We start from the raw sequence: 20,917 nt of genomic DNA on the forward strand, positions 1-20,917 counted from the left end.
TCAATTTCACAGGCAGCAAGTAAGCTGCCATTACTCTTCCCGAAGATGATTGTGTCTGTTTCATCATTAATGCTATATTACAGTCTGCCCAAGTTCAAGCTCTCTTGTAATCTATTTATGAGGTAAGCACTTATAACATCAATGTCAGGACAGTTTCATCACACCAAGACTAATTTTAAAGTCTGTCCTGACAGTGTCTCAAGCATTAAAATGCAGAAATAAAGACTTGGCCACAAGACAGTTACAGGAATTCACAGCTGGCAGAGCAGAGCACAGGCAGGGAGGTAGCAGTGGGCTTGCCAGCTGTTAGGAGAATTTGTAGCTTCAGACTGCAGGGCTCTGTGCCTCAGTCCCATCCTACTCAACTGTGTTTTTCAACAACTTAGATGAAGACACGCTTACAGCAAATTTCAGAGGTTCTACAGCAGGGAGAGATGGTTAATATACAGGAAGATAATAGTGTTCCTGAGTCAGGGACTTGATCTTTCATCTCTGAATCTGTGATGCCTGGCAGAGTTAGATACAGTGACCAGTCAGTATGTATGCGCTTACTCAATAAAGCAATCATTGGATTAAGACAAAAAACAAAACAAATGGACATCCCGTAAAATTCAGTTTAACAGGGAAAAAGTTTTATATGTGCTTTAAAAAACCTTTATGTTTATAAATAAAGCTATACATAAAGGTTGAAAAAAGTCAACTGCATTAGTAAACAGTGAAAAAGACCCCATTTAACAATACCGATGAAGCAGAGGTTTCAGTTCTCTACAAGTTGCCAAAAAGACCACACTACTTCCAAAATGCAATATCCTTGGGCTGAGGAAGAGGAGTACGGGATAAAGATCAATTGCCTCTAGACCCGTAACCATTTGGATGACAGACTGATTATAAGGCCAATTCTAGGCTTTGTTCTTCAAAGAGCACATTGACACTATGGAGTATGGGCCACAGAGAGGCAATCAGGTCAGAGAGTGACAAGTCTGAGAGGCTTGCTATAACCAACACAGACATCATTATCATCACTCACACTTCTACAGTGCTTTAGAGATTACAAAGTGTGTTCTCATATATCATCTTATCTGGGGAAGATTTAGGTTAAATGATAGGTGTCTTCAAATATTTTAGGGTATAGCCAATGGGAGAAGAATTAAATTTTCTGTGTGGCCTACAATTAATGGAACTCATAGGGAGATATATTTCAACTCTGCTTTATAAAAATAATTTGCACTTCAGAATTCTTTGACATCCTCCATATTGGCTCAAACAGAAGCATTATATTACAGCTGACATGAAAACAGATTTGCAATGGACGGATCAGCTTCCAGTAAAACAGAAGATGTTTTCAAATGACAGATTGAGTTCCTGGTAAGACAAAGAATATCCTGACTCTGGAGGTTAAAAATCTATCAGACAAGTTAGAGGCACTGACTTAGAGTTCTGACTGAGAGTGTTCCACCTCAGTTCTTTAAAAGGTTGTCACTTAGGGAATGAGGTGGTGGTGGTATCCGTTGCAGTCCCTTTGGACTGATTTTCTCTGGTGTAAGATCAGCTGTGTGCTGAAGGTCATGTTTGGTGACATGAAAGTGTACAACTGTGCCTGCCTTATCCTCTTTCATTCATCTTTGATTAGCTAGAACATTTCCTGGTGAAGGCCAGAAGCCCTTCCATCCATCCAATCTAGAGCCCTGATGGAGGTTTTTGAAGCAGCAGCAGACGGGTGGTCTTACCATGTCCCAGACAAAATTGGAGAGCCAGTAGATGACAGGCTTCACTCCACTGATGAACTGCAGGTGCTTCGCTTTGCTGACGCGCTCCTGGATCAGGAACACGACAAAGCTGGCCGGGACAAAGGACATCGCGAAGATGACACAGATGGACACGAGGACGTCCACGGATGTGGTCATCCTGAAAAAGACAGTGCAGCTGAGGGCACAATCAGAGCACATGCGCGCACACACACACGCACATGCACGCGCACACGCACACACACACACATCCTGAAAAAGACAGTGCAGCTGAGGGCACAATCAGAGCACACATGTGCACACATGCACGCACATGCATGCGCACGCACACACACGCACACACACACGAATGTCTGAAGCATACACACACACACACACACACACGAATGTCTGAAGCATACCCCAGGAAAAAGATCTGTTCACCACATATATTTCATTCAGGGGTAAAGATGATTATTTTCAAGCAAAAAAAAAATCTTGATAATTCAAATGCAAAACTGCTTCTACTGAGGTCAAAGAGAGTCCACAGCCAAAACAAAACTATTAAAGGAAGTCTAAGAGTGGCCTAATAACATTCACTTTGTTCTACTATTCTTGATCTTTTATGACAAACAAGCTATAAATTTTCACACATAAGGGAGTAGTGTAGCTTGAAAACTAAATAAAGCAGAAATATTAGTGTGAAACTATTCAAACAACAATTTGTGGCTGTAAGTGAGTTTGACAACAAAAGAGCATGGCATATCAATCTAACACAAAAATTCCATCAGATCCTTATTATAAGAAAAATAGCCTTATAAGCCCATTAAATGGGATACAATATAAATTATTTCTTTGTATAAATTTCATATAAGCTTAGTATAAAGATCCTAGTGACATACATTGATAGTCCATACAAGTGAACCAGAAACTATAACTGTGCCATAGTCCATAAACAAGAAAGGAACCTAACATGTATTGAATATCAACCTTGTGCTGAAGGCCGGACTTGTCCATTTACATGAAATGCCTCACTTAATACCATATATCTAGAAAGTTTAAAAAACCAGACTTAAACCCAGATCTCTGATTTCAAAGGCTATACACTCTGAACTAGATCATACTGGCTTTAACTCCATACACACATACACACACTTATACACGCATACATGCTGTCTCTCTCTCTCCCTCTCCAGGAATTAATAAACACACAAGCTAATAAAAGTGTGTTTCACTAAGTTTAAAAATAGTTGTTTCGAAACAAACGAAATTGATTTTTTAATTAAACATTAAGAGTGAGTTAAAATATTTTAGAATCATATTAACAATTTAACTTACTTTAAATGAATTCACTAAATGTACTAATGGCTTTAATATATCAGAGGCATCTATCTTGTGTAGTTTAATCTCTACCCAGCCAACTCATAAACTGATCATTTTTTGTCCAGAGCCTGGACCAACCCAGACATACATAACGTACCTACTTCCCCAGCTGTTACTCTACAACCAGCTTCACACTTCTCTCCCCTGCACCACAATTCCCCCAACACCCTCCCCTCTCCCAAATCAGACACAGCGACACTTACAGAGCCACTTCTGAGAGCTGCTGCTTGGTGAGGTTCAGCGGGTGATTGAAAGCAGTAATCCCATACTGGCTGGGGTTCGCTCCCTTCTGCAGATTGGCCCGGAGAATGGCATTGTTGATGACATTCAAGAAAGAGCTGATGGCGTGCCAGCCCTTGTTGTTGAACCACACCTGAAATAAAACATACCAGATGCAAAGTACTGCTCCTAACCTCTGTTCCTGAAGGCAGGTGCACACACACAAAACATGCACATAAACTCCAGAAATTTCTGTCACACCCGAAGACAAAACATGATCAGAGAACATGGTAAAGAGGCAGGGTGTGCCCAGCACTGACCGTGAGGTCAGGCAATATGCTGACTTTCTTTAATGTATTTAATCTTCACCAAAGCTTTGAGGTAGACATGGTTATTGCCTCCATTTTATAGATTAGGAAACTGAGGCTTAAACAGGTTAAGTATCTCAGTCATGTTCAAAATGGTTCCCCTAGTGTGACTAGCAGCAAAGCAAGTTCTTTTTACAGCCTTACCGATAAAGTTACTAGATTTTTCTGTCATGAATCAACATTATCATGAGCTGACACTTCACAGCAACACAGGAATTATTGTTCATCAAGCCACTGGAACAAAGAACTTTACCTTGACGTTATTTTTTGTGTCCAGTCCTGTCATGAACCTTCCCAAGCTGCTGAGAAATCGGTCTGCAGAACTGTCCTATGAACAACAAAAAGCTGCCTGAGCTGGGATGGTTCACAGAGGAGGAGCAACAGGAAGTCTGGAGTTTGTGGACAACGGGACAACCTTGTGAAGGGAAACACGGCTACTGCCCCATTCACTAAAATGCAACTTGAACCCTCTAAATAATAACTGGCTCCTGAAAAATAAGTGACTGGAAATCTAAAGCACTGATGTTGCCACGAGTCATAGGTCTTAAAGGAACCAGAGGGAAACCCTGTGATTCAAAGTCCCAAGAGGCAGATGTCAGTCTGTAACTGGTGGTAAGGGCTCTTCACCATGTTCCCTTAACATCACCTGAAGGCCCCCAGCTACAAACATGTAGATGCATCAGATATGGGGTCTGTGCCTCAAGGGACAGATTCTAGGACAATCCCTGCTATCTGTGACCCTGGAATTCATATCATCTGACTTCCAGTTCCCACTTAGAAATGGGAAACTTGGGATACAGATAAAGAAAATGAATGTTTATCAAGTCCTAAAACTAGCTGCCGGTTTAAAGAAAGTGATTCATTTCCTGTTTAACCAATGATTGTTTTAGAAAAGTATGTTTGATGCCCAGTTTCTCTGTTCACTGGCTATACTTAAGTTATTCTGAGAGATCTAAAATCTCTGAACTTGCTTTTTTTTCTCAAGCATTTTTTGTTTTGTTTTGTTTTGGCTGCATTGGGTCTTACTTCCCTGACCAGGCACCCTGCATTGGAAGTGCAGAGTCTTAACCACTAGACCACCAGGGAAGTCCCTGCACTTTCAAATAGTAAGTACATACTGAGTGACTCAGTCTTGGCTGACCCATGATCTCTATGATCGGTGATGGTTTTGTTCTTGAAAATCTTAAACAATAAGCTACCAGGTGATCAGATCTACGTGTCAACTACTCCCATGTACCAGCAACTCAATTTCTGTCTGACATGTCTTAGGATGGGTACTGTACCTTGACCACCTTCAAGTGTTTCTTCATTTGCTTGATGGCATCATTAACTTCTTCACTCGGAGGAAGTGACTGAGAATTACTGGCACCCAGGGAAAATCCACCGTACCTAAAAGAATAGCCTGACATTAAAACACAGGCAGTGTGGGGCCCACTGTCACTCAGCAGCAGACACTGCCTGAGGATGTAATGTTCAATTAGAGGAACTGTATGTTCAAAGTAGGACCAAAATAGGACTCAGAGAAAGTTTCACCTTGGTCTCCTCTAATGGATCCTGGCAATCTCTTAACTCTTATACAGCTTCTGCCCAAGTTGGAGGGACCTGGGTCTGATTATACACAGAATGAGACATCTGAGATGTTGAGGAAAGAATGCTCATTCATCTCACAGATGCTCCTCCCACCCCTGGTGGCTCAGGCCTGAACATGAGTCTCAAGGCAAGCAGATGGGGAGTCTGGATGAGAGGGAAGACATTGGCCAGAGAGGCCAGGGAGGGCTTATAGATGGGCTGTGGCCCTTTCATAACAGGAGAACCACAGAAGGTTCTGCATCCACTCTACTCAGTTATTCAGTAGGTCCTAGCTCTTGGGAAAAAAGGAAAAGAAGAAAGGTGGGAGATAGGGTCAAAAAACAAAGTTCTGAGGCAGCCATGTAAGGCTCTCATTTCTCATGAGTAATAATGGGCTTCAAGGATGCTTCCTTCGTTTTTTTCCCCAGTCCCATCTGCTTCTTCAAAACTCAGAGGGATAAGGGCAGGGGTGGTGGTGGAGGGTGGAGAGGAGAGAGCCTGACTGCAGCAGAGGAGAAAATGATTCTTACTTTCCTGATGGAATTCTGGTCTTATTTCCTAACAGAAACATTGTTATTTTAAAAAACTCAGAAGGATAAATGAGTTGAAATGCAATGAACATAGATGGTTTTGAAGCCTCCTATTTCATCTAAGACCTTCTTGGTTATTACAAAGACCTGAAAAATAGTTCTTAAACCCCTAGGTCTCCTAGGAATCTGATTTGATAATTTTAATTAGCATAGGTTTTTCCCTCACATCGTGCTTCCTGTCAAATCCCTAGAGACCCACAAGGAACTTCTAAATCTCCTCAAGGAAATCAATATGCGAAAATTCCAAAGGCCTCTGAAGTGGCAGCTGGGCACTGAGCTAAGAGCAAAACCACCCCTAAACCAACAGCTTCCCAGGGTCCAAGAAAACTGCATCAAAATCATCCTCATGAGCTTTAGGAGTCAAGGAAGCAAAAAGAAAAGCACAGAGGAGTCAACTTACCTAAACTCATTCACCCAGATCTTGTTCTTTAAGCTGTAGTGAGGGCCAAAGACAAAGAAACCAGAAATCAGTCCAAAGAAACATTGATCCTTTTCCTGATGATACAAAAGTTAGAAATATCTACCTGGGGATACAACAAAGGGACAGAAATAACTCTACAATCAGGCTGGTGTGGTAGGGTTTTGCCACTGGAAAGAAGCCCTAATCAGCATGTCTTTTCTTCTCCCCATATTAAAACCTTATTATTTTTATGAAGGTCATGCCTTGTATTAAAACAACTAAAAAACCAACAAAGACGTGATCAAACTACAAAGTTTTTAAATTCAAAAATAATAGTTCAATTATGGCTAACATATGGAGAGATTATGCTTCTTTCTTGGAAACTAACAGTAACTGTCATTCAAGCATACCCTTGTTATTAAAAGTCACTAGAACTCCCAACTTAGGGGACCAAATATAACCAAGCTGATGGGAAGGAAGCTAGAACAAACATTTTCTGGGCATCAGCTAAGTACAGCAGTCCCCTCCTTAATTGGAGGGGACACACTCCAACACCCCCCAATGGATACCTAAAACTACAGATAATACCAACCCCTATGTATACTATTTTTTCCTATCACCTGTCATTTTCTTTGAAGGTCAATAGGGCCACTATCACGTAAAATAAAAGTTACTTGGAAATAAGTTCTGTAATACTGTGACAGTCCATCTGATCACCAAAAGGGCCAGGGCAAGGAGCACTTACGGTGTGTGGATGTGCTGGACAGGGGATGATTCCCATCCCAGGAGGGACACAGTGGGATGATTCCCATCACACCACTCAGAGAAGCATGCCATTTAAAATTTATGAATTGTTTGTTACTGGAATTTTCCATTTAGTATTTTCTGACCATAGCTGATGATGGGTAACTGAAACTGAGGGAAGCAAAACTGCAAATAATGGGGGAGCTAATGCACTCAGGACTATGCAGTGATGCCCCAGGAAGCTACATGGCTCTTCTAAGGCTCCACCGAGAAGTCCTGAGAACTCAGGGCTATCTTGATAACGCCTCGTATTTATCACTCATTCCATCCATGAGAGCTACTTTACGTGTATCATTTCATTTAATCCTTACAACAAACTACTGAGAGCAACATTATTATCACATTATATACAGCCTAAGGCTTTAAAAGGATAACTGGTCGCCATGGTCAAACAGCTAATAAGTGGAAGAATTAGAATTTAAATCCAGATTTATTTTCATTCTGGAGCCAGGAAACCTCAGTCTTCAAACTGAATATTCATAATACTTCCCATTACCTTTTCTAATCTGAAAGAATATCCCAAACTTCAAAAGGACAACATCAAGCCAAACTGTGATGTTTCCCACCACTACTCAATCTCCAATTTTTTAGGACTTTAATTCCTCTGATCAGTAACAGCTAAGCAGGGGCCAAGGATTGTAAATGATGACCTTTTGGCTATGATCTGCACGTATGTCTTCACCAGATAATCCGAAATGTTTCTTCCCGTGAGGTTCTGAAGGATGTCAGCAGTATTCTGTTTTCTCTGTCATCAGAAAAACCAAGCGCATGTGTCTTTATGGGCCACAATTGGAACAGAAAACAAATCAAGAACAAAAATGACACATGTTCCTCAAACGTGTACCACAGTGTGAGCAGACCCTGCCCGCAGGGCCTGGACACTGTCATCAGCCGATCACCAAGGCCTGATCCATTCTGCCCTTTATGCCAAGTCAAGGTGATTCCCAGCAAATTACTCTGAACAGCTAAGCAATAGACCATGAAGTATCATTCTTCACGGTTACAAAAGATTTCTAGGGAGCAGCACCATTGACTATGCCTAGTGAATATTCTTCATTGGAGTTACACTGATGAAGAGATGAAGTGCTATTTTAAGGAGCAGTAACCACTAAGGACTACTTTTTCAACACTATTTAAAATTCCTTGTCCTCATCCTACAACCTGGATGCTGATAAAGCAGCAGAGAGGCATCACAAGCAAGCCTCTTCCTGAAATTCTCGGAAAAAAATGATTCAGAATTGCTTCTCTCACTCATAGTCTCAGAGGATTGTCAGAGTTATAACCCTCACAGAAGTTTTACGGGCCAGCCTCCCTAATTCAGCAGTGAGGAAACAGGCCCAGGGACTCAAGAGTGACCCATCCAAGGTCACCAGCTCCACTAGGGCAGAGGTGGAGATGAAGCTGCGTCTGTCAGTCTGTCCTGGGACACCACCACTGCAGGAGAGGCTGCAGTGTGACTTCCACAGACCACTGATCGGGAGTGTTGTCTCTGGTTGTATCTCAAACAAGGACCTAGGCTGACTTCAAAATATGTCACCCATTCCCTCCTCCCAGTCCACCCTATACCTCACTTACTCAGTCACACCCTGAAAGGACTCACTTGAGGAGGAGGCAGCCCCCCTGCCCCCAGGGGGCACACAGGCAGCATCTTCTTGATTTTGTCGCTGCTACACTGGCAGGTGGGGGAGGGGTTCTCCATTGTCCAGTTTCCATTTCGGAAGAGGTCCGTGATGGTCTGGGGGACTGGGGCAGTGTTCCACTTCTCCTCTCCCACCAAGCAGGGCATTTCTCTGCAAAGGGACACCAAGGACAGGCTCACCCAAGAGGGTCTGGCCTCTCCTATTGCCTCAGAGCACAGGACCAATCAATAACAACTGCAAATACACATATATCCCCTCACCACCGGGTTACTGATCCGTCCCACAGACTTGTCAGCTACAGACACATTTTACAGTTAAATACCATAGAACACAAAGAAGGCCTAAGTGCTCATACACTGAACTCAAGTCAACCCAATCACCAGCATTCAATCACTCAGCGCGGGTTCACTCAACAAACATTCACTGAGCATCTGCTATGTGCCAGACACTGTCCTGCATATTTGAGAATCTGGGGTGAAGAGACAAAGTCTCTGCCATCATGGAGTTTGTGTTCCCAGGAAAGATTAATTAACAAATAATATAATCTTCAATGGCCAAAATGGAAGCAAAATAAAGGGAGAATGACTGGTGAGAAAGGACCACCTGAAGAGGTCATATATTTCAGCCAAAACCTAAATGATGACAGAGAACAAGCCAGGCAGGGATTGGGGGGGAGAACATTGCAAGCAGAAGCAACAGAGCGCAGGTGAAAAGGTCCCCAGTGTTCTACGAATAAGGAACCACAGGAAGGCAGCAGGGCTGGCATGTGATGAGCTATGAGGAAGAGTGATGGGAGATGAGGAGAAGAGGGAGGCAGGAGTCAGAAGACATATGTTTGATGCTGAAAATCTGGGAAGAATGTCAAGATTCACTTTTACATGTCTTAAAACAAGTAAAGAATTTGGGGGAGTGACCCGAGGTGAGAGTTGTTGGCTCACGAAGAGCTAGGTTGTTTGCGAGCACCCCAGGTGGCAAGTCAGGCATTTATGTCTGAGTTCTGAACTACTGTGAGACCATCAAGTCACTTGCCCTCTTGGAGCCTATTTTCTCCACAAAACTGTAAAATGACTTATTTCAATAGGTCACATTTCAACAAGGCATTTCTAATATCCCTCCCACTTTTAAAACTCTATCATCTGAAGCCGAGCCCCAGCGTTTAGATAATTCTTACATCAAATAAACAGTTCTGTGGGTTGCTCTCTGGTTCCAAGTGGAATCTCATCACAAGTCTTATGAAATTTGTCCTTCTCCACCTTGGTCATCTTGTTCTTTAGGAACTGATATTAACCGTCAGGATTTACACTTATTAAGTACTGCTGCTAAGTCACTTCAGTCGTGTCCGACTCTGTGCGATCCCATAGACGGCAGCCCGCCAGGCTCCCCCATCCCTGGGATCCTCCAGGCAAGAACACTGGAGTGGGTTGCCATTTCCTTCTCCAATGCATGAAAGTGAAAAGTGAAAGTGAAGGTGCTCAGTCGTGTCTGACTCTTAGCGACCCCATGGACTGTAGCCTACCAGGCTCTTCCATCCATGGGATTTCCCAGGCAAGAGTACTGGAGTGGGGTGCCATTGCCTTCTCCGTATTAAGTACTAAATACTAGCAAATGTTCAGTAAGTGTCCAGAGTTAATTAGAGCCAACAAGTATATAACAGCTATATGTTTAACGAGCACACATTAAAACTTGCACACCCAGGTGATATGTTCACTGGTCTGTCACCTGCAGGCTCACTATCTTCCCTCTAAAACCTGGAATTCAAGTTTGCCCTTCTCTAGGCAACCCACTCTAGTACTCTTGCCTGGAAAATCCCATGGACAGAGGAGCCTGGTAGGCTGCAGTCCATGGGATTGCTAAGAGTAGGACACCACTGAGCGACTTCACTTTCACTTTTCACTTTCATGCATTGGAGAAGGAAATGGCAACCCACTCCAGTGTTCCTGCCTGGAGAATCCCAGGGACAGAGGAGCTTGGTGGGCTGCCGTCTATGGAGTCGCATAGAGTCAGACACGACTGAAGCGACTTAGCAGCAGCAGCAGCAGTCTTCCTAAACTTTCCCACGCTCTCCATAATCCTTGAATCTGTGGTTAACAACCTCAAGTGCAAATTCTACCCAAGCCTGGAAACCTGAACCCGCTTCTACCTTCACTGAGCTCTCAGAAGCTCCTCACCACTCTTCACTGTTTTTACTCACACAGATATCTGGACATGCCTTCTCCCCATATACAATGACAGTCAAATGAGTATTTCACTGAATTTATTTATATGCTACCTCCTTTTTTTTTAAAAAAAGGACTTTGAAGGAGAATATGACAAAAATATGCAACTCTGAAAGAAGAAAATGTCCATTTTTATAAAAATTATGTCAACTTTTCAGGCTTTTAGAGTGAAGAAACTGATTAACAAAACTGCAAATTACGTGTAATAGGAGCCTATCTCTGCAGTCAGGTATAGGAGCTGGGGAAAAGGGATCATTATGAAGTACTATCTAAATTAAATATTAATGTCTAAAGCAGAAAACAAATGTCCATGGTCATTTTCCTGGCAGGATGCTAGAAGAGTCTACTGGTCTGTTATGTTTGTTCCTAGATGCTAGGGTTAAATCACTACATTAGCTCCTTTAAAATAAAAACTGTTTCAAAGGGTAAATGATGGTCATCACCAGGTGGCATACAAGTGACAAAACCAGTGCAGAGAGAAAACCAGGTGACAAACACAAGAAGCCAGCTGTGGAGGGGCTCACAGCTCAGTGGCACTCACGGGATCGGGTTTCCTTCCATACATCGGGTCCCAAAGCCAGGCTTTCCGGTGAGAGCGTTTAAGAGTTCCTGGGTGCTCACATCCTCAGGCGCATCATTACTGTAGATACATGAGAGGCAGTCAGCTTAGCAACGCATTTAAACCATGAATGGGAGAAGAAAAGGCACTTTTTTTTTTTTTTTCAAATTTAACACTTTATTAAGTACTTCCTGTGTGCCAAATCCTGCCAAGCTCTTAAAATAGAAACACAGAACCCACCCACAAGTAACTCAGCCTCTGGTTGTTTATTTGGTGTCAAGATAACATACAGCACTCCAAAGCGGAACTTGTGTAAATAAGTGATAAATATGGAGGGGTGCGTACACGTGCACCCACATACATTTACATATATCTATTTTAGTGGGAAGTACATGAATTCATTAAAGATCAGTATTTCAAAAGTACTTTCACAATTAATCATTAGGCATAGACAAGAGGGGTTTTCTAGGAAAAGGAAGGCAGATTTTATGGGCTTAACATTTGCGTGGACAACTGGAAAGCACAAATAATGATGGGCAGAAGTTATAAACACAAAACAAGCCCATGCTCCACAGCCCTGGGCAACACAAGGTCAGCAGCTGGGAAAGAAAAGAAGGAGGTAAACCCGCACAAAATAGGAAGAAAGCACAGAATCAGAGAACAGGAAGCTGATTTGCATGCTTATGTTTCCTTTTTCTTTTTAAAGCTTCCCTGAAGCTTCCCTTGGACATCACTGGCACACTTATCCATAGAAAGGTTTGCAAATACTGTGGGACTGAGGAAAACTCCTGCATAAGGAGATGGAGAAATTCCTTTGTTCTTTTGTTTGAAGCACTGGATTGTCACAGGATAGCTGTATTTTTGTCTAAAAAAACAGGAGCTATTATATGTAACCTAAAGATGAAATACTCTTGCCTGGAAAATCCCATGGACGGAGGAGCCTGGTAGGCTGCAGGCCATGGGGTCGCGAAGAGTCAGACACGACTGAGCGACTTCCCTTTCACTTTTCACTTTCATGCATTGGAGAAGGAAATGGCAACCCACTCCAGTGTTCTTGCCTGGAGGATCCCAGGGATGGGGGAGCCTGGCGGGCTGCCGTCTATGGGGTTGCACAGAGTCAGACACGACTGAAGCGACTTAGCAAAGATGAAATAATAAATATGTGGGCTGCCCTGTATGGGGTTGCACAGAGTCGGACACGACTGAAGCGACTTAGCAAAGATGAAATAATAAATATGTGAATTGCACTATGTAGAAAACAAGAACTTGGAGGTGTGAGGGTCTGAGTGTATGGAAACCCTGTGTTCAACTGCAAAATAAAGACTTAGTATAAAAATCCAAGTATATTATAGTTCAAGAAGATTCTTCTGCATTGGCAGATTATTTACATAAGGCATGTATGTTCCTGACAACAACGAATAGAGAGGAAATGAGTTCAAAGCCCTGCTACTTCAGGTTTGGTTCACTGCTGTTCTCGCATCTAGCATGAGCTTGTGTGAGGGCTGCAGCCACAGCTGATCAATCCGTGCCCTTATGTAACCGAGTCCCCCTCCCCTTGGCCCTCAGTATAGTAAACACTCTGGTCAGCCTGAGCCCTCCTCTCCCCCTGGAGGCAGAAGGCAAGTGCATACCTGACAAATGTGTACTGTTCATTGTACATCCAGGGCTGAAGCTCCAGGCTGGGGTACTTGCCAAAGGGTGGCACAATCAAGCTGAACACCAGGGCGATGCAGACAAACACAGCTGGCAGGACAATCTATAACCAGGAGGCAAGGAGGGAGAAGAATTGCCAGAGAAGGACAAAGGTTAGAAAGAAGACCACTTCAAGTCCAGGTAGCCTCAGACCAGCCAGCACTGGGGTGTGTGCAGGGCCTAGTTCCATCAAGACATTCTTGGCAGGTTGGAAGAAGTAGAGGCTGAAATCTAAACCCCTTCCCTTGGGTGAATTTCTGGAAGCTGGCAATACAAGGCCTGAGCTTGTGGCCACCTGGCAGGGGCACCAAGCTGAGGACTTCACAGAGTAAACAGTAGTCACATGTCAGGGTGACTCAGAACACTGGGTCCCTCTTCTCCCTGAAAACCCGAGGAAGACCACAGTGGCCATGAGCCCAGCTCAGCTCTGAGGAAAATCGAGAGCTCAAGCATGGACCAGAAGCCAGAAGAACTGCAGCTTCATTCTGTCTCTCCTTCTTTCTGTCTCTCTCGTGTATCCATGTGAAGTCACAACCCCTATGGCCTCAGTCTTCTTGTCTGTAATCTGCAGACACACTAGGTTACCCATTCAGCTCCCATACTCTGAGAAAATCACTATAGAGCGCTGCCTCCATGGAAAGGGAACAGCTGCCATGTCTTTATCTGATGGCCTCAAAAAGCCATCAGATTAATCCTTACTAAATTAATCCTTACTAAACCACCTTAAGAGGGTTTCCCAAGTGGTGCTAGTGGTAAAGAACCCGCCTGCCAAGGCAGGAGACATAAGAGATGCGGATTTGATCCCTGAATCGGGAAGATCCTCTGGAGGAGGGCATGGCAACCCACTCTACTATTCCTACGTGGAGAATCCCATGGACAGAGGAGACTGGCAGGCTACAGGCTATGGTCGCAAACAGTCGGACACGATCGAAGTGACTTAGCACTTGAACAACCTTAAACTTTGTACCTTTTCTGAAAACAACTTGTACATATTTTATAAGCAAACTCTAAGCTCCTTCCATTTATTCCTGAGACATTTACCCTTAAAAAAAGAAAAAAAGATTCAAATAATGCTCCTGGTTCTAATGTTCTCAAGTTTCAATGGAGAAAATTAATCATTATGTGATTAATTCCATGGGAAAATACTGTATGAGCATTATCTCATTTAATTATCACTACCACCCTAACTAGTAATATAATTATCACCAATCAAAAAACAAGGTAATTGGGGTTCAGAAAGACTAAGCAACTTGCCCAAGGCCACACAGCCAAGAAGTAGCAAAACCAGAATTCACACATAAATCTATATGCTCCAAACTCATATTCTTTGCATTACCCACATAACTTGTGGGAAAGAATCTCTGTAACTTCTTTATACTTCTTGATTTTGTAGACTGAAATAATTTAATCCTCCCAACACAAGTTAGCATGCAAACAGAGTATAATGAGTCTTTTCTGTTTACTATTTTTTTCTGACCCCTGGTTATCTTTTCTATCAGTTTGCAGTTAAACATCAACTTAGAGAAAAATCAAGTCCCCAATAAGTTCATATGTTGAGTGTATCTGGGCATAGCATCTCTGAAGTTTTGAAAGTTTAATTTGCTCATCCAGTTTTTCTAGACTTTGTCCTTGTTACACTCTCCTCTAAGAGAAAATTAACACACACAGAAATTTCTAATTTGAGACCCATTCCAAGTACTTACTCATAACATATCATAGGTACTATTATCATCCCCATTTTATGGATAAGGAGATTGAGGCTCAGAGAAGTAATCTGTCAACAGATATATAAGTACAAGAAGCAAACTGGGATTGAAATACAGATAATCTGGCTCCAGTGTCCATCTTATAACAACGATGCTACCCTGCTTTCACTAGTTGGGAGCCTGTAGTCCACCAAGGAAGCCTGAGTCCTTGGCCAGGAACACACTTCTCACCTGAGCAAAGAATCCTTTCCGACTCCGTCTGGCAATCAGCAGTCTCTTCCACAAAAGGGCCACAAACTGCTGCTGTGTGAGCTTCCAGCCCTTCACCTGGTAGGAACCTTTACCATCCATCCCACTAAGCAGGTCTGTTTCTCTGGATTCTGCAAAAAGCCATCGCTAAGGTCATAGATTATACCAGGCATTTTTGACATCCCCAGCCTCCTCCCTCCAGCATCGTTAGCCACCACCTTGGAGGCTTGTGTTTGGAGGTAGAAGTAAAGGAATGAAGGGCTTTTATGACACATTGACGTCCATGGAAAAGGTATGACCCCAAATGTACCACACTAGCAGGCTCTGCCTTTGGTTCTTGTCTGATGAGCACAGAAAAATGAAGGTGCCTTGAGACAACTGAAGAGATGTGTGCACACATAACAGTTACATCAAGCCATTCAAATGAATCGAGTCATCCTCAATTTCTTACAGAATATTCTGTAAAACAGGCCATGTCTGTAGGCTGACATACTTTGAGAACACATAACAGCAACTTGTCTCCTGCCTATTGTATCTCTGGCTAAAAGGTAGACACATTCAGGTGATCCAAGTGCTAACAATGTATAAAGTTACAGAGAACACGAGAGTTGCACATTGGACAGGAGAGCCAGGAAGGTTTCTGTTCAGAACAGTTTTATAGAAATCCTCACTTATACAAATGATTTCTCACTGCGGTGACCTGACGTCTCACCAATATTTGCTTGATTTCTTGTCTCTCCTTCTCCATCCCAAACACACAGGGATACAGTCTTCGAAAACAGCTAAGTTGAAGGGTACAATCAACTCTAGTAGCAAATTCACCTCACTCTTTCAAAATCATCCACCCATTCAAAGAACATTTATTCCAAAATTAAACACCTAATGAATGCGAGAAAACTGGGACTCTATGGAAAAGATAATAAATGGATTCAGAGGAATAAAGGGCTGTCTTTTGATGTGTATCTCGAGTGAGAGGTCTCAGCGCAGTGCAGGAAGTGGGGAGGACAGGCTCTTTCAGGTCTGATCATATGCACAGCACCAGAAGGGGAAAGTGGCTTTTCTCATTCTCTCTCTTCTCTTTAGACCCTGTAGGCATCTATCATCCTGGTTCAAGGGCCTTGAAAGATAACACCAGAGAACACAAGAGGGAAATTCACTTTCAAGCAACAAAACACAGATCTCGCCCAAACGGACCTGGATCTATGTCAGAATCATTTGGATCCATAGCATCGTCTTCAGTAAAAGGGCGAAGACAGCTCTGCTTGTCCCCAAAGACTCGTCTGTTTCGTCTTGCTGGTAAGGTGCCATCTGGAGACAAAAGGAAGGAACCCCACGTTTTATTTGTAATAAAAAAAAATTATCTGAATCTTTAAAAGTCTATACAGTAAAAGTAAGAATGTCATAAAACAATTTGAAGGGAAAGGCAAAACCCTGGTGAGCTAAGAGAACCTACAAGTGGCACAGCCCAGAGGGCATGCAGTCCCTTTGGAGGGTTACCTGAGGTCTCGGCATCCACTCCACTCTCTTCAGCCACTTTGAGAAATATCTGAAAAATGAGAATGAGAGGATTATAATAAGCACCACAGTATGAGAGCAACTGTCACGATTATTACATGACTGAACACGCTAGCCCCTAAAGACATAACGTAAAAGCTTCATTTATTGATAACACTTTGTCAGAGTCACTTGGGAGAGAAGCCATTTATTTATACTAGAGAACATTTCCCCAGTGGTGAGAGCTATCAATTCAGAAAGTCATTTTCAAATTAAAGTTATGACATCAGGACACTGCATAAGGTGGAATTTGTTCTGAACCTACAGGGAATGAGCCAAGTGGCTTCAACTCTTTGGCCCGAAATCTTTGAGCAAGCAAGCATGAAAATAGGCTCTCCAAGACAGGATGATCAGGAGAAGAGGCGTTCCCTGTCACTAGAAATGTTATGGCAGGGTTTCTAACACCAGAAGGCAACCTGAACTAGACAGGCGATTCCCAAACTCTGATCTACAGAGATGCTGCCCAGGAAGCATGCAATAAAAGCACAGACATTAAGGTCTTACCTCCAGGAATTCTGATTCAAAGACCCTGGAGTTGAGCCTTGACATTTTTAGAATATTCACAGAAGATTCTGCTGCACAGGCTAACTTGGGGACTACTGGAACAGACAACTTTTATATCCCTTCCAACCCTCAAGGTTTCCCTAAAGAGAGGCACTGCTTACACAGTAATAGAGTATGGGCTTTGGAGCTCAAAACCCCTGATCTGAATCTGCTCAGCATCCCTTCATGTCAATTTTCTCATCTTGTTATGAGGATTAAATGAGTTACAATGACTGAACACAACAAAACACTCCCAGGTTAGCCCAAGGCATAAGTAGGTTTTCCATAAATGTTGGACTTTTCCTAGGCATGGCCATGCCTGGTCACACCAGGATCAATCCTCTTACTTCTTTCCTACCATCTCCCACTGAAATCTTAAAGGTCTAACTGGGAGCAACACTGCCCAGATGCCAACGACCTAAGGGCTCAGTGCCTACGTCCATGGTGATCCTACTCACAGTGGATATGCAGGCTGCCTGTCTGGCCCCAGGATTGTGGGCCCTGCTCAGTTCTGACAGTCGGTCACTGAACTTACTTCTTCCAGAGTAGTCTCTGAGATGCCGTAACTGGAGATGCCTAGGTCTGAGAGCCGGTCGTCAATTTCGTGGAAGAGTTCCACAAAGGCTCCCTCTCTGGCAGCCTCGTAGGGCAGCACGTAGGTCAGCTCATGCCCAATGTCTTCCACCAGCCGGGCCTCAGCCACATGCTTCCTGATGAGGTTGGAGATCGCAGAGACATCTGTAGGGACCACAGCACAGATATGATACGGCTTGGCCGGCTCAGAGGCCCCCTTCCTTCACCCTCTGCCTGCTCCTCAGAAGCCCACTGCCTGCACACCACAGCTGGCCCAGACACTGAAATCATTCCACAGGTTCATCTCTGGCCCAAGGGTTCCTGGGGGCATGGACTGGGTCTTATTCACCTTTGCATCACCAAAGCCGGGCACCGTGTAGGCCCTCAGTTTATGGTGGGTAGGTGGGGGGTGGCTGGCTGAATGACTTTCTGAGGTTGAAAGCCTAGTGTCTATTGCCAAAAAGCTAGGATTCTTCATTGGAAAACTTGACTAAAGGAACCTTAAGAGGTTCTTCATCTTTCTCTTAATCTATTCAAGGAGGATCCTCTATTTATCTCAATAGAGGGTTAATCAAACAGTTCGTGGAAAGAGAGGTCTTCCTGGGAAGAGCCAGTTGTTAGGGCAGAGAAGACTTGGCCAAGGTAAAGGCTTCCATTCCATATGTGTCACTGGGGACATTGGACATCTAGACATCCCTCCTGAGGGAGGTGTCCAGTGTCCAGCCAGACCCATTCATCTCAGCTGAATGGGTGAGGAACAACCACCCGCTACCCCAATCATCTCAGCTATCTGGGACACTGCCCTGTCGGCTCCCAGACCAAGCCCCAGGCTCCCCAGCAAGCATTAGGCCAATCCGCCTCTAAACAGCGCCTGCTCCCGCAGCCACCCAGCCCCAGCCCAGCAGCAAACCTTGAGTCAGCGCCACCAGCCTCTGCACCTCTCCTCCTGTGCCTCCACTCTGCCCAGCTGGGGGAAGCTCAGACACCACCTGAATAAGAAACCCCAGAGTCCTTACCGATGGTCAGCGTGTCACTTTCATGGTCGCTGCCCAGGCCAGCATCAGAACTGCTCTGAGAAACACTGTCCTCCTGATGGCAAAGAAGGAGGTGAGAATGGGTCAGGGACCGAGCAAGGTACAGCCACCACCACCTTCACCGGGGCGGGGCTTCCGAGAGGTTTCTGTGTGTGAGAACTGGAGCAAAAAGTTTCTCCTGAGGGGCATACAGCCAGGCAGTCTTGGCTTCTGAAGCCACTGTCTGATCTAACATGTGTGTGTTGTGTGCACAGGAAGCAGCGCTCTCGAACTCTGGCCTGCCGATGCATACTGTAAGGTTCAGTGGTTAAGACTCTGTGCTTCCACTGCAGGGGGCATGGGTTCAATCCCTGGTCAAGGGATTAGATTCCATAAGCCATGTAGCATGGCCAAAAACCCCCCCACAAACCTATGAGTGCTATAACCAGGCCCTCACCAACAGTCTTGGGCATGGGATTTACCTGCCTGGTTGTGTTGTTCAGAGCTTCTCAAACTTTAATTTGTGTCTCTTCACCATAGGACCTTGTTAAAATGCAGATTCTGATTTAGCAAGTCTGATTTTGGCCCATGTTTCTGCATTTCTCACAAGTTCCCAAGTGATCCCAATGCCACTGGCCTCAGACTACACTTTGACTCACCAGACACCAGTTAAAAGGTAAATAAGTGGACAGGAGGTCAAGGATGGGATATATTGGTAAGTGTTTTGAGTGCCACTGTTGGAAAACACAAATAAATCTCAGGCATGTACTGCAGTACAGGGGAGAATGTACTTTGTTATTGGGTTCTGGTCCCTCCTGTGTAATGCACTTGTTGGATGACCTTGAACGAACTAAATCCCTACAAGCCTCACTTCCATCATCTAAGATAATAAGTACAGTACCTTCTTCCCAGGGTTGCTTTGTACTCCGAGACGATGTTTAAAAAAAAAAAAAAAATAGGCCTACAAATGATAACAATGCTACAACTATTATTATGATTTTCTTTTATGTCCAGAGTCTGCTAGATTGAGTGTTTGGCATGAAATCAGTGTTCGATAAATATTTGCTGTTTTGTAGTTTAAAAGTTTAAGTCGAGAAGATTTAAAGGTAATGAGCAGACTCAGCAGGGCATTCTGCAGCCAAGGCTCTTAACTCTTGGCAAACCTCTCTTCTTCAACAACATTAAGTCCTCTAAGGACCTTTTCCTACACTCACTGTGTCTCCATTAGAAAAAGGAAACGGGATTCAGCAGAGCTAACACGATGGGAACAGAAGTCTCTGTAGCTTTCCATGTAGGAGGTACATGACTCCACAGGGCACAGAGCAGGGAGCTGGTGGCCTCAAGGTGGCAGACTGGGGCAGGTATGAACAAGCCAGTCATAGCCAAAGAGTCCTGATTCCCCGGACACACTGAGACTGCAACTCACCTTTTTCAGGTATGACACAGTGCTACTGCTATTTCTGCATGAGCTGAGGGAAGACTCCACGTCCTTCTTGACCAGGGTCAGGTAGTAGCCTGTCCCCAGCTGGTTCTTCAGGAACAGGGAGGAGCCCACGCAGCAGAGCTTCCCATGGGAAATGATGGCGATCCTGTCCCCCAGGATGTCCGCCTCATCCATGTGGTGCGTGGAGAGGATAATGGTGCGGCCTGCCAGGCACAAACACAGGGACATAGCACAGGTGAGGCTGGCCATCCTCACTGCTCACAGGGGCCGAAGCTACAGAAATAAGAGCCGGGGCGGGGGGGACGCCTGGGAGAAATACTCCAAGGCTGTGTGCTTGTGACCCCCAGGCGGGTAATGTCGTGAGGACAGCCCTGCATCCTCATAGAACAAAGGGCGGGAATGTTTATCTGGGAACTAGCTTCAGGCTAGCAGTGTGCTAGGTGGTCTACATGCTAGGCCTCATTTAACTAAATCCTTCATAAGATGGGATTCCCTGGGGCTCAGTTGGTAAAGATTCCACCTGCAATGTGGTAGACCTGGGTTCAATCCCTGAGTTGGGAAGATCCCCTGGAGAAGGGAATAGCCACCCACTCCTGTATCCTTGCCTGGAGAATTCTATGGACAGAGGAGCCTGGCAGGCTACAGTCCATGGGGTCGCAAAGAGTCAGACA

The 20,917-nt window shown here is 44.2% G+C and overlaps 1 protein-coding gene across 5 annotated transcripts in view; it reads right to left on the reverse strand.

The window, feature by feature from the left end:
- ABCA1 (ATP binding cassette subfamily A member 1) overlaps positions 1–20,917 on the reverse strand; it is a 137,121-nt gene that overhangs the window by 16,530 nt on the left and 99,674 nt on the right. For 4 of the 5 annotated variants that reach the window (XM_086414526.1, XM_086414527.1, XM_086414528.1 and 1 more), the window contains 15 exons: positions 20,229–20,449; positions 18,700–18,778; positions 17,752–17,954; positions 16,617–16,665; positions 16,314–16,427; positions 15,102–15,250; positions 13,104–13,228; positions 11,455–11,553; positions 8,658–8,847; positions 7,708–7,802; positions 6,254–6,286; positions 4,978–5,083; positions 3,948–4,022; positions 3,311–3,480; positions 1,728–1,905 (listed from right to left, as the gene is read on the reverse strand). In XM_086414526.1, coding sequence (XP_086270652.1) covers positions 1,728–1,905; positions 3,311–3,480; positions 3,948–4,022; positions 4,978–5,083; positions 6,254–6,286; positions 7,708–7,802; positions 8,658–8,847; positions 11,455–11,553; positions 13,104–13,228; positions 15,102–15,250; positions 16,314–16,427; positions 16,617–16,665; positions 17,752–17,954; positions 18,700–18,778; positions 20,229–20,449 — 1,886 coding nt within the window. Of the gene's footprint in view, positions 1–1,727; positions 1,906–3,310; positions 3,481–3,947; positions 4,023–4,977; positions 5,084–6,253; positions 6,287–7,707; positions 7,803–8,657; positions 8,848–11,454; positions 11,554–13,103; positions 13,229–15,101; positions 15,251–16,313; positions 16,428–16,616; positions 16,666–17,751; positions 17,955–18,699; positions 18,779–18,805; positions 18,879–20,228; positions 20,450–20,917 lie in introns of all 5 variants that reach the window. The other variant, XM_086414529.1, reaches the window with a different exon arrangement.

Source organism: Bos grunniens, chromosome 8 (assembly GCF_055505025.1).
Source record: "Bos grunniens cultivar Pamir isolate PY7600 chromosome 8, Bosgru_T2T1.0, whole genome shotgun sequence".
NCBI classification, from domain to species: Eukaryota; Metazoa; Chordata; class Mammalia; order Artiodactyla; family Bovidae; genus Bos; species Bos grunniens.